This window comes from Crinia signifera, chromosome 9 (assembly GCF_055691185.1).
Source record: "Crinia signifera chromosome 9, ASM5569118v1, whole genome shotgun sequence".
Classification (NCBI taxonomy): domain Eukaryota; kingdom Metazoa; phylum Chordata; class Amphibia; order Anura; family Myobatrachidae; genus Crinia; species Crinia signifera.
Window position 1 is genome coordinate 152967818 of NC_139225.1, and position 13756 is coordinate 152981573.

At 44.2% G+C, this 13756-nt stretch overlaps 1 protein-coding gene across 1 annotated transcript in view; it reads right to left on the reverse strand.

Annotated features, from left to right (window-relative positions):
- The window catches only part of LOC146036345 (popy Class I histocompatibility antigen, A-1 alpha chain-like), a 68595-nt gene that overhangs the window by 18655 nt on the left and 36184 nt on the right, over positions 1 to 13756 (reverse strand). Inside the window, exons 4-6 of the mRNA XM_083160302.1 lie at positions 5799 to 6071; positions 5188 to 5286; positions 971 to 1000 (exon numbers count right to left, since the gene is read on the reverse strand). Coding sequence (XP_083016428.1) covers positions 971 to 1000; positions 5188 to 5286; positions 5799 to 6071 — 402 coding nt within the window. The remainder of the gene's footprint in view (positions 1 to 970; positions 1001 to 5187; positions 5287 to 5798; positions 6072 to 13756) is intronic.

Consider the following 13756-nt stretch of genomic DNA (forward strand, 5'->3'; position numbering starts at 1 on the left):
AGCCGGCATGAGTCATGTCAGCTAACATGCAAGCCATTGCAGATCATCATGCCATCGCTCAGGTGTTGTGCTCGTAATGTTTTCTGGAAATAAAGGACAATACTCTGGATGTTGTGACACACTTTGCGGTAATTCAGGGCAGAGGCTTCTGATTTGATCACTGCGGACAGGATATCGTGGGAAAGAGCTCCCTCGACCTTCTGACCTGTGGGAGAACTATAACCAACGTGTCTCTCACTGCCTCCCGTGCTGGTATGCGGCAGAATCACCTCCCCCGCCCCATGGAGCATGAGCGCCGGGACACCCTCCCCCCCCTCCCGCCTGGGACGCTCAGGTGCCTTGAACCGGCCTTGGGGGGGGGGGGGGGGGTAGCTGGAAGGTGGGTATTAGTGGCAGTGTGAGGAAGTAACTGGAAGCTAGGTATTGGTGGTAGTGTGAGGAAGTAACTGGAAAGTGGGTATTGGTGGCAGTGTGGGGAAGTAACTGGAAAGTGGGTATTGGTGGCAGTGTGGGGTAGGGGGAAGTAGCTGAAAGGTAGGTATTGTTGGCAGCGTGGGGTGGGGGGAAGTAGCGGGAAGGTGGGTATTGATGGCAGTCTAAGGTTGGGGGGAGTAGCTGGAAGGTAGGTATTGGTCGCAGTGTGGGGTGGGGGGAAGTAGATGGAAGGTAGGTATTGGTGGCAGTCTAAGGTTGGGGGGAGTAGATGGAAGGTAGGTATTGGTGGCAGTCTAAGGTTGGGGGAGTAGCTGGAAGTGTCACCTAGGTTGCGGAGAAGCCTAACACCATCCCTGGACACAGGACATAGCAGAACATTTATTTATTAATAGTTTCTTATATAGCTCAGCATATTCCGTAGTGTTTTACAATAGGAGACAGTAATACCACAAGATAGGTATTTACAGACAGTCAAAGGTATGAGGGCCCTGCTCGCCAGTTTACAATCTATAGGGAAACATCACAGAATACTCACTGCTGGTGGTCTTGTAGTCAGACGTCCTTCCTGTAATAAGCAGGAGATGGAATTAGGCAGCAGGAGAATAATGGTGTCATACAGACCCCACATGGAGACCATGATGAATAAGCAGCTAGGATGTGTAACTAGGATCTAATCTACCAGAGGATTCTGTTATATAAAGGCCCAGATTATAGCCCCAGTAATAATCCATGTTACATACATGACACGTGAGGGGTACATGTAAAATATGTGCAGGATCGGAATTACTCGCTTCTTTTCCCAAAACTAGCGCATTTGGAATTCTCTGGATATATGTTATTGGCTATACAACACAAGTGGGCGCCGATGGCCAATAAGATGCAGTGTTAGAGATCAGAGTAAAGGAGCGTACACACTGGGTGATATCTTATACTATATTGTTCTTTGTGGCCCTTCTGACTGATATCGTTCAGAAGATCGGCCAGTGTGTATTTACTTATTTATTTATTAAGTTTCTTATATAGCGCACACATATTCCGTGGCGCTTTACAGAGGATATTTGAACATTCACATGAGTCCCTGCCCCAGTGGAGCTTACAATCTATATTCCCTACCACATGTACACGCACACACAGACAATTTTGTTGGAAGCCAATTAACCTATCTGTATATTTTTGGATTGTGGGACGAAACCGGAGTACCCGGAGTAAACCCACGCAAGCACGGGGAGAATATAAAAACTCCGCACAGTTAGAGCCATGGTGGGGATAGAACCCATGACCTCAGCGCAGTGAGGCAGTAATGCTAACCATTACACCATGCGTACTGCCCGTATATATAACACATGGTGGGGATAGAACCCATGACCTCAGTGCTGTGAGGCAGTAATGCTAACCATTACACCGTCCGTACTGCCCCGTATATATAACACATGGTGGGGATAGAACCCATGACCTCAGTGCTGTGAGGCAGTAATGCTAACCATTACACCATCCGTACTGCCCTGTATATATAACATATGGTGGGGATAGAACCCATGACCCCAGTGCTGTGAGGCAGTAATGTAACCATTACACCATCCGTACTGCCCGTATATATAACACATGGTGGGGATAGAACCCATGACCTCAGTGCTGTGACGTAGTAATGCTATAACCATTACACCATCCGTACTGCCCGTATATATAACACATGGTGGGAATAGAACCCATGACCTCAGCGCTGTGACGTAGTAATGCTAACCATTACACCGTCCGTACTGCCCCGTATATATAACACATGGTGGGATAGAACCCATGACCTCAGCGCTGTGATGCAGTAATGCTAACCATTACACCATCCGTACTGCCCCGTATATATAACACATGGTGGGGATAGAACCCATGACCTCAGTGCTGTGAGGCAGTAATGCTTACCATTACACCGTCAGTGCTGCCCCGTATATATAACACATGGTTGGGATAGAACCCATGACCTCAGCGCTGTGAGGCAGTAATGCTAACCATTACACCATCCGTACTGCCCCGTATATATAACACATGGTGGGGATAGAACCTATGACCTCAGCGCTGTGACATAGTAATACTAACCATTACACCGTCAGTGCTGCCCCGTATATATAACACATGGTGGGGATAGAACCCATGACGTCAGTGCTGTGAGGCAGTAATGCTAACCATTACACCATCTGTACTGCCCTGTATATATAACACATGGTGGGAATAGAACCCATGACCATTACACCATCCGTACTGCCCCGTATATATAACACATGGTGGGGATAGAACCCATGACCTCAGTGCTGTGAGGCAGTAATGCTAACCATTACACCATCCGTACTGCCCCGTATATATAACACATGGTGGGGATAGAACCTATGACCTCAGCGCTGTGACGTAGTAATGCTAACCATTACACCATCCGTACTGCCCGTATATATAACACATGGTGGGGATAGAACCCATGACCTCAGTGCTGTGAGGCAGTAATGTAACCATTACACCATCCGTACTGCCCAGTATATATAACACATGGTGGGGATAGAACCCATGACCTCAGTGCTGTGAGGCAGTAATGTAACGATTACACCGTCAGTGCTGCCCCGTATATATAACACATGGTGGGGATAGAACCCATGACCTCAGTGCTGTGAGGCAGTAATGCTAACCATTACACCATCCGTACTGCCCCGTATATATAACACATGGTGGGGAAAGAACCTATGACCTCAGCGCTGTGACGTAGTAATGCTAACCATTACACCATCCGTACTGCCCGTATATATAACACATGGTGGGGATAGAACCCATGACCTCAGTGCTGTGAGGCAGTAATGCTAACCATTACACCATCTGTACTGCCCCGTATATATAACACATGGTGGGGATAGAACCCATGACCTCAGCGCTGTGAGGCAGTAATGTAACCATTACACCATCCGTACTGCCCTGTATATATAACACATGGTGGGGATAGGACCCATGACCTCAGTGCTGTGAGGCAGTAACGCTAACCATTACACCATCCGTACTGCCCCGTATATATAACACATGGTGGGGATAGAACCCATGACCTCAGTGCTGTGAGGCAGTAACGGTAACCATTACACCGTCCGTACTGCCCCGTATATATAACACATGGTGGGGATAGAACCCATAACCTCAGCGCTGTGAGGCAGTAATGCTAACCATTACACCGTCCGTACTGCCCCGTATATATAACACATGGTGGGGATAGAACCTATGACCTTAGCGCTGTGAGGCAGTAATGCTAACCATTACACCATCCGTACTGCCCCGTATATATAACACATGGTGGGGATAGAACCCATGACCTCAGCGCTGTGACGTAGTAATGCTATAACCATTACACCATCCGTGTATGCAATCATCTATGAACAATACACACTCCTGAGGGACGATAACGAGGGTTTCTGTCACCTGTACATGCAGCTCAGTGTTGGCTATGTTGGTCACAACAAGCTGCACATTACTAGACTCATACTAGATCGTTCATCATCCGGCATATCGCTCAGTGCGATGCACAATATTTTGTCCAGGACACCGGAAAGTTCAAGGGAAAATGTTCAGTAATATCGTTCACTGAACACATTGTCTGGTGTGTATGGGTCATAACCCTGATCCCCATATCTCTAGTGTATGGGTGTGACTCTGACAGATATATCTGCGGCTGTATCCTCCTCTGGGGAGATCACAGTTACACCCCTGACAGATATATCTGCGGCTGTATCCTCCCCTGGGGAGATCACAGTTACACCCCTGACAGATATATCTGCGGCTGTATCCTCCCCTGGGGAGATCACAGTTACACCCCTGACATATATATCTGCGGCTGTATCCTCCCCATGGGAGATCACAGTTACTCTCCTGACAGATATATCTGCGGCAGTATCATCCCCTGGGGAGATCAGATTTACACCCCCTAACAAATATATCTGCGGCTGTATTCTCCCCTGGGGAGATCAGATTTACACCCCCTAACAAATAAATCTGCGGCTGTATTCTCCCCTGGGGAGATCACAGTTACTCTCCTGACAGATATATCTGCGGCTGTATCCTGCTCCTGGGAGGTCACAGTAACACCCCTGACAGATATATCTGCGGCTGTATCCTCCCCTGGGAGATCACAGTTACACCCCTGACAGATATATCTGCGGCTGTATCCTCCCCTGGGAGATCACAGTTACACCCCTGACAGATATATCTGCGGCTGTATCCTCCCCTGGGGAGCTCACAGTTACACCCCTGACAGATATATCTGTGGCTGTATCCTCCCCTGGGAGATCACAGTTACACCCCTGACAGATATATCTGCGGCTGTATCCTCCCCTGGGGAGCTCACAGTTACACCCCTGACAGATATATCTGTGGCTGTATCCTCCTCTGGGGAGATCACAGTTACACCCTTGACAGATATATCTGCAGCTGTATCCTCCTCTGGAGAGATCACAGTTACACCCCTGACAGATATATCTGCAGCTGTATCCTCCTCTGGGGAGGTCACAGTTACACCCCTGACAGATATATCTGCGGCTGTATCCTCCCCTGGGAGATCACAGTTACATGGATGTGACTGTACTGTACAGACTGGGAGATGAGGTGTGGGATGCAGGTGAGAATACAGAGACACCACAATATATAGTAACACAAGAAGAGCCCCATCTGTGTGGAATGTAGAAACATGAGAAATAATCCAGCATGACATAGTAACAGCGCTGTAACTGTGACACTTACTCTTGTATATAAGAACTGCAGCAATGACCAGTGCGAGAACAGCAAGGCCTCCGATGGCCGCACCAATGATCACCCCGACTGAGGGGCCACTCCTAGGCTCTGAGAGAAACACAAAGGAGAATATGGTTATTGGTCATACTGTGCCCATGTTATACATCCCACAATTTACTCTTACCCAAGTCCTGAGTCACCAGGAGACACTACACTGACCATAGTCCTGAAGCACCGGGAGACACTACACTGACCATAGTCCTGAGGCACCCTGTGACACTACACTGACCATAGTCCTGAGGCACCCTGTGACACTACACTGACCATAGTCCTGAGGCACCAGGAGACATTACACTGACCATAGTCCTGAGACACCGCGTGACACCACACTGACCTTAGTCCTGAGGCACCACGTGACACCACACTGACCATAGTCCTGAGGCACCACGTGACACCACACTGACCATAGTCCTGAGGCACTGTGTGACACCACACTGACCATAGTCCTGAGGCACTGTGTGACACCACACTGACCATAGTCCTGAGGCACTGTGTGACACCACAATGACCATAGTCCTGAGGCAGCTATATGTGACATCCCTAATACACATGACACTCACCCCACTTCACGCTGAGTATCTTCTCCAGGCTGCTGTGCTCCACATGGCAGGAGTAACGCTCCTCCTCCCCGGCCGGCACTTCCACAGTGACTCTTTTCTGATAGGTCCCGTCAGGATGGGGGAGGATCCGACTGGCCTCATCAGACAGAACCTCGTCCTGCTCATCCCTCATCCACTTCACATCCACAGCTCGGGGGTGAAACCCGTACACCTGACAGTGAAGCTTTGTGACCTCGCCTGACCTGTGACCTGTGACCTTCACCTCTGGGGCAACTGAGGAGGAGAGAAAAATTTGTCACTACAAGTACCAGCACACCCACTGTCACATGTACTGCACAGGAATAACACTAATAATTTGTATATTGTACACTATTCTCACATAGAGGCCCAGTTACCAATGATCACATCTCTAATGTGATGTAGGGGTGATATTGGCCTCCCAGGATCACATTGCAGAATGCAGTAATATTGGGAGTATGGATGACCCGACACCGGCAGGGACAGGGGCTGTGTAAGGAGACCATCCCTGAGATGTGCTCAGTGTGGTGTCCGGGCCTCTGCACATGTGCAGTCAGTGTTACCACCATGCACAGCAACAATGTCCAGTGGTGGGGTCCAAGAAGTGCAGCCCATAGGCTACAATGGGCTACTATAATCTGAGGATTGCAGTAGCAGCGGGGACAGTGTACAGCAGCATTCATGGTATTACTACATCTGGCAGCAACTAATCCCCCACAGGGACATACAGTATGGGGGGTGTGGGATTGGCAGGAATGGAGCAATCACAGCAAGTAGATACTGCAGACACTGTGATACCTTATTCCTACATCAGAGGGATACTTCATATATGTGATGTAAGGGGCCCCTGATATAGGGAACACCAGCCCCAGACTGGTCAGCACAGGGCCAATCCCACTATGAGGATGGGTAATAGCCCTACTTATAGTGCAGTCATTCATGGCCTGATGTTATATGTAAGGGGCCCCTGATATAGAGAACACCGGCCCCAGACTGGTCAGTACAGGGCCAATCCCTTTTGGACACCCCTGGTATAATGTAATGAGACACATGAGGAAATGACCAGTATAACTGATAGGGATGTATGATGGGTGTAACATAAATGTGATACAGGGATATACAGTGTATATAATGTGTGGTGTCACCTCTCTTCCCCAGATCCTCTCTCCCATTGTTACACCACTGAGTACAGGACAGTATAATGTAATGAGACACATGAGGATATGACCAGTATAACTGATAGGGATGTATGATGGGTGTAATATAAATGTGATACAGGGATATACAGTGTATATAATGTGTGGTGTCACCTCTCTTCCCCAGATCCTCTCTCCCATTGTTACATCACTGAGTACAGGACAGTATAATGTAATGAGACACATGAGGTAATGACCAGTATAACTGATAGGGATGTATGATGGGGTGTAATATAAATGTGATACAGGGATATACAGTGTATATAATGTGTGGTGTCACCTCTCTTCCCCAGATCCTCTCTCCCATTGTTACACCACTGAGTACAGGACAGTATAATGTAATGAGACACATGAGGAAATGACCAGTATAACTGATAGGGATGTATGATGGGTGTAATATAAATGTGATACAGGTATATACAGTGTATATAATGTGTGGTGTCACCTCTCTTCCCCAGATCCTCTCTCCCATTGTTACACCACTGAGTACAGGATAATATAATGTAATGAGACACATGAGGATATGACCAGTATAACTGATAGGGATGTATGATGGGTGTAATATAAATGTGATACAGGTATATAGATACAGTGTATATAATGTGTGGTGTCACCTCTCTTCCCCAGATCCTCTCTCCCATTGTTACACCACTGAGTACAGGACAGTATAATGTAATGAGACACATGAGGATATGACCAGTATAACTGATAGGGATGTATGATGGGTGTAATATAAATGTGATACAGGTATATACAGTGTATATAATGTGTGGTGTCACCTCTCTTCCCCAGATCCTCTCTCCCATTGTTACACCACTGAGTACAGGACAGTATAATGTAATGAGACACATGAGGAAATGACCAGTATAACTGATAGGGATGTATGATAGGTGTAATATAAATGTGATACAGGTATATACAGTGTATATAATGTGTGGTGTCACCTCTCTTCCCCAGATCCCCTCTCCCATTGTTACACCACTGAGTACAGGACAGTATAATGTAATGAGACACATGAGGATATGACCAGTATAACTGATAGGGATGTATGATGGGGTGTAATATAAATGTGATACAGGTATATACAGTGTATATAATGTGTGGTGTCACCTCTCTTCCCCAGATCCTCTCTCCCATTGTTACATCACTGAGTACAGTACAGTATAATGTAAGGAGACACATGAGGATATGACCAGTATAACTGATAGGGATGTATGATGGGTGTAATATAAATGTGATACAGGTATATACAGTGTATATAATGTGTGGTGTCACCTCTCTTCCCCAGATCCTCTCTCCCATTGTTACACCACTGAGTACAGGACAGTATAATGTAATGAGACACATGAGGAAATGACCAGTATAACTGATAGGGATGTATGATGGGGTGTAATATAAATGTTATACAGGTATATACAGTGTATATAATGTGTGGTGTCACCTCTCTTCCCCAGATCCTCTCTCCCATTGTTACACCACTGAGTACAGGACAGTATAATGTAATGAGACACATGAGGATATGACCAGTATAACTGATAGGGATGTATGATGGGTGTAATATAAATGTGATACAGGTATATAGATACAGTGTATATAATGTGTGGTGTCACCTCTCTTCCCCAGATCCTCTCTCCCATTGTTACACCACTGAGTACAGGACAGTATAATGTAATGAGACACATGAGGATATGACCAGTATAACTGATAGGGATATATGATGTGGTGTAATATAAATGTGATACAGGTATATACAGTGTATATAATGTGTGGTGTCACCTCTCTTCCCCAGATCCTCTCTCCCATTGTTACACCACTGAGTACAGGACAGTATAATGTAATGAGACACATGAGGATATGACCAGTATAACTGATAGGGATGTATGATGGGTGTAATATAAATGTGATACAGGTATATACAGTGTATATAATGTGTGGTGTCCCCTCTCCTCCCCAGATCCCCTCTCCCATTGTTACACCACTGAGTACAGGACAGTATAATGTAATGAGACACATGAGGAAATGACCAGTATAACTGCTAGGGATGTATGATGGGTGTAATATAAATGTGATACATGCATATACAGTGTATATAATGTGTGGTGTCACCTCTCTTCCCCAGATCCTTTCTCCCATTGTTACACCACTGAGTACAGGACAGTATAATGTAATGAGACACATGAGGATATGACCAGTATAACTGATAGGGATGTATGATGGGTGTAATATAAATGTGATACAGGTATATACAGTGTATATAATGTGTGGTGTCCCCTCTCCTCCCCAGATCCCCTCTCCCATTGTTACACCACTGAGTACAGGACAGTATAATGTAATGAGACACATGAGGAAATGACCAGTATAACTGCTAGGGATGTATGATGGGTGTAATATAAATGTGATACATGCATATACAGTGTATATAATGTGTGGTGTCCCCTCTCCTCCCCAGATCCCCTCTCCCATTGTTACACCACTGAGTACAGGACAGTATAATGTAATGAGACACATGAGGAAATGACCAGTATAACTGATAGGGATGTATGATGGGGTGTAATATAAATGTGATACAGGTATATAGATACAGTGTATATAATGTGTGGTGTCACCTCTCTTCCCCAGATCCTCTCTCCCATTGTTACACCACTGAGTACAGGACAGTATAATGTAATGAGACACATGAGGAAATGACCAGTATAACTGATAGGGATGTATGATGGGGTGTAATATAAATGTGATACAGGTATATAGATACAGTGTATATAATGTGTGGTGTCACCTCTCTTCCCCAGATCCTCTCTCCCATTGTTACACCACTGAGTACAGGACAGTATAATGTAATGAGACACATGAGGAAATGACCAGTATAACTGATAGGGATGTATGATGGGTGTAATATAAATGTGATACAGGTATATACAGTGTATATAATGTGTGGTGTCACCTCTCTTCCCCAGATCCTCTCTCCCATTGTTACACCACTGAGTACAGGACAGTATAATGTAATGAGACACATGAGGATATGACCAGTATAACTGATAGGGATGTATGATGGGGTGTAATATAAATGTGATACAGGTATATACAGTGTATATAATGTGTGGTGTCACCTCTCTTCCCCAGATCCTCTCTCCCATTGTTACACCACTGAGTACAGGACAGTATAATGTAATGAGACACATGAGGAAATGACCAGTATAACTGATAGGGATGTATGATGGGTGTAATATAAATGTGATACAGGTATATACAGTGTATATAATGTGTGGTGTCACCTCTCTACCCCAGATCCTCTCTCCCAGTGTTACACCACTGAGTACAGGACAGTATAATGTAATGAGACACATGAGGATATGACCAGTATAACTGATAGGGATGTATGATGGGGTGTAATATAAATGTGATACAGGTATATAGATACAGTGTATATAATGTGTGGTGTCACCTCTCTTCCCCAGATCCTCTCTCCCATTGTCACACCACTGAGTACAGGACAGTATAATGTAATGAGACACATGAGGAAATGACCAGTATAACTGATAGGGATGTATGATGGGTGTAATATAAATGTGATACAGGTATATACAGTGTATATAATGTGTGATGTCACCTCTCTTCCCCAGATCCTCTCTCCCATTGTTACACCACTGAGTACAGGACAGTATAATGTAATGAGACACATGAGGAAATGACCAGTATAACTGATAGGGATGTATGATGGGTGTAATATAAATGTGATACTGGTATATACAGTGTATATAATGTGTGGTGTCACCTCTCTACCCCAGATCCTCTCTCCCAGTGTTACACCACTGAGTACAGGACAGTATAATGTAATGAGACACATGAGGATATGACCAGTATAACTGATAGGGATGTATGATGGGGTGTAATATAAATGTGATACAGGTATATAGATACAGTGTATATAATGTGTGGTGTCACCTCTCTTCCCCAGATCCTCTCTCCCATTGTTACACCACTGAGTACAGGACAGTATAATGTAATGAGACACATGAGGATATGACCAGTATAACTGATAGGGATGTATGATGGGGTGTAATATAAATGTGATACAGGTATATACAGTGTATATAATGTGTGGTGTCACCTCTCTTCCCCAGATCCTCTCTCCCATTCTTACACCACTGAGTACAGGACAGTATAATGTAATGAGACACATGAGGATATGACCAGTATAACTGATAGGGATGTATGATGGGTGTAATATAAATGTGATACAGGTATATACAGTGTATATAATGTGTGGTGTCACCTCTCTTCCCCAGATCCTCTCTCCCATTGTTACACCACTGAGTACAGGACAGTATAATGTAATGAGACACATGAGGATATGACCAGTATAACTGATAGGGATGTTTGATGGGGTGTAATATAAATGTGATACAGGTATATACAGTGTATATAATGTGTGATGTCACCTCTCTTCCCCAGATCCTCTCTCCCATTGTTACATCACTGAGTACAGGACAGTATAATGTAATGAGACACATGAGGAAATGACCAGTATAACTGATAGGGATGTATGATGGGTGTAATATAAATGTGATACAGGTATATACAGTGTATATAATGTGTGATGTCACCTCTCTTCCCCAGATCCTCTCTCCCATTGTTACACCACTGAGTACAGGACAGTATAATGTAATGAGACACATGAGGATATGACCAGTATAACTGATAGGGATGTATGATGGGTGTAATATAAATGTGATACTGGTATATAGATACAGTGTATATAATGTGTGGTGTCACCTCTCTTCCCCAGATCCTCTCTCCCATTGTTACACCACTGAGTACAGGACAGTATAATGTAATGAGACACATGAGGAAATGACCAGTATAACTGATAGGGATGTATGATGGGTGTAATATAAATGTGATACTGGTATATACAGTGTATATAATGTGTGGTGTCACCTCTCTACCCCAGATCCTCTCTCCCAGTGTTACACCACTGAGTACAGGACAGTATAATGTAATGAGACACATGAGGATATGACCAGTATAACTGATAGGGATGTATGATGGGTGTAATATAAATGTGATACAGGTATATAGATACAGTGTATATAATGTGTGGTGTCACCTCTCTTCCCCAGATCCTCTCTCCCATTGTTACACCACTGAGTACAGGACAGTATAATGTAATGAGACACATGAGGATATGACCAGTATAACTGATAGGGATGTATGATGGGGTGTAATATAAATGTGCTACAGGTATATAGATACAGTGTATATATAATGTGTGGTGTCATCTCTCTTCCCCAGATCCTCTCTCCCATTGTTACATCATTGAGTACAGGACAGTATAATGTAATGAGACACATGAGGATATGACCAGTATAACTGATGGGGATGTATGATGGGTGTAATATAAATGTGATACATGTATATACAGTGTATATAATGTGTGGTGTCACCTCTCTTCCCCAGATCCTCTCTCCCATTGTTACACCACTGAGTACAGGACAGTATAATGTAATGAGACACATGAGGAAATAACCAGTATAACTGATAGGGATGTATGATGGGTGTAATATAAATGTGATACAGGTATATAGATACAGTGTATATAATGTGTGGTGTCACCTCTCTTCCCCAGATCCTCTCTCCCATTGTTACATCACTGAGTTCAGGACAGTATAATGTAATGAGACACATGAGGATATGACCAGTATAACTGATAGGGATGTATGATGGGGTGTAATATAAATGTGATACAGGTATATACAGTGTATATAATGTGTGGTGTCACCTCTCTTCCCCAGATCCTTTCTCCCATTGTGACACCACTGAGTACAGGACAATATAATGTAATGAGACACGTGAGGATATGACCAGTATAACTGATAGGGATGTATGATGGGTGTAATATAAATGTGATACAGGTATATAGATACAGTGTATATAATGTGTGGTGTCACCTCTCTTCCCCAGATCCTCTCTCCCATTCTTACACCACTGAGTACAGGACAGTATAATGTAATGAGACACATGAGGAAATGACCAGTATAACTGATAGGGATGTATGATGGGTGTAATATAAATGTGATACAGGTATATAGATACAGTGTATATAATGTGTGGTGTCACCTCTCTTCCCCAGATCCTCTCTCCCATTGTTACACCACTGAGTACAGGACAGTATAATGTAATGAGACACATGAGGATATGACCAGTATAACTGATAGGGATGTATGATGGGTGTAATATAAATGTGATACAGGTATATACAGTGTATATAATGTGTGGTGTCACCTCTCTTCCCCAGATCCTCTCTCCCATTGTTACACCACTGAGTACAGGACAGTATAATGTAATGAGACACATGAGGAAATGACCAGTATAACTGATAGGGATGTATGATGGGTGTAATATAAATGTGATACAGGTATATAGATACAGTGTATATAATGTGTGGTGTCACCTCTCTTCCCCAGATCCTCTCTCCCATTGTTACACCACTGAGTACAGGACAGTATAATGTAATGAGACACATGAGGATATGACCAGTATAACTGATAGGGATGTATGATGGGGTGTAATATAAATGTGATAAAGGTATATACAGTGTATATAATGTGTGGTGTCACCTCTCTTCCCCAGATCCTCTCTCCCATTCTTACACCACTGAGTACAGGACAGTATAATGTAATGAGACACATGAGGAAATGACCAGTATAACTGATAGGGATGTATGATGGGTGTAATATAAATGTG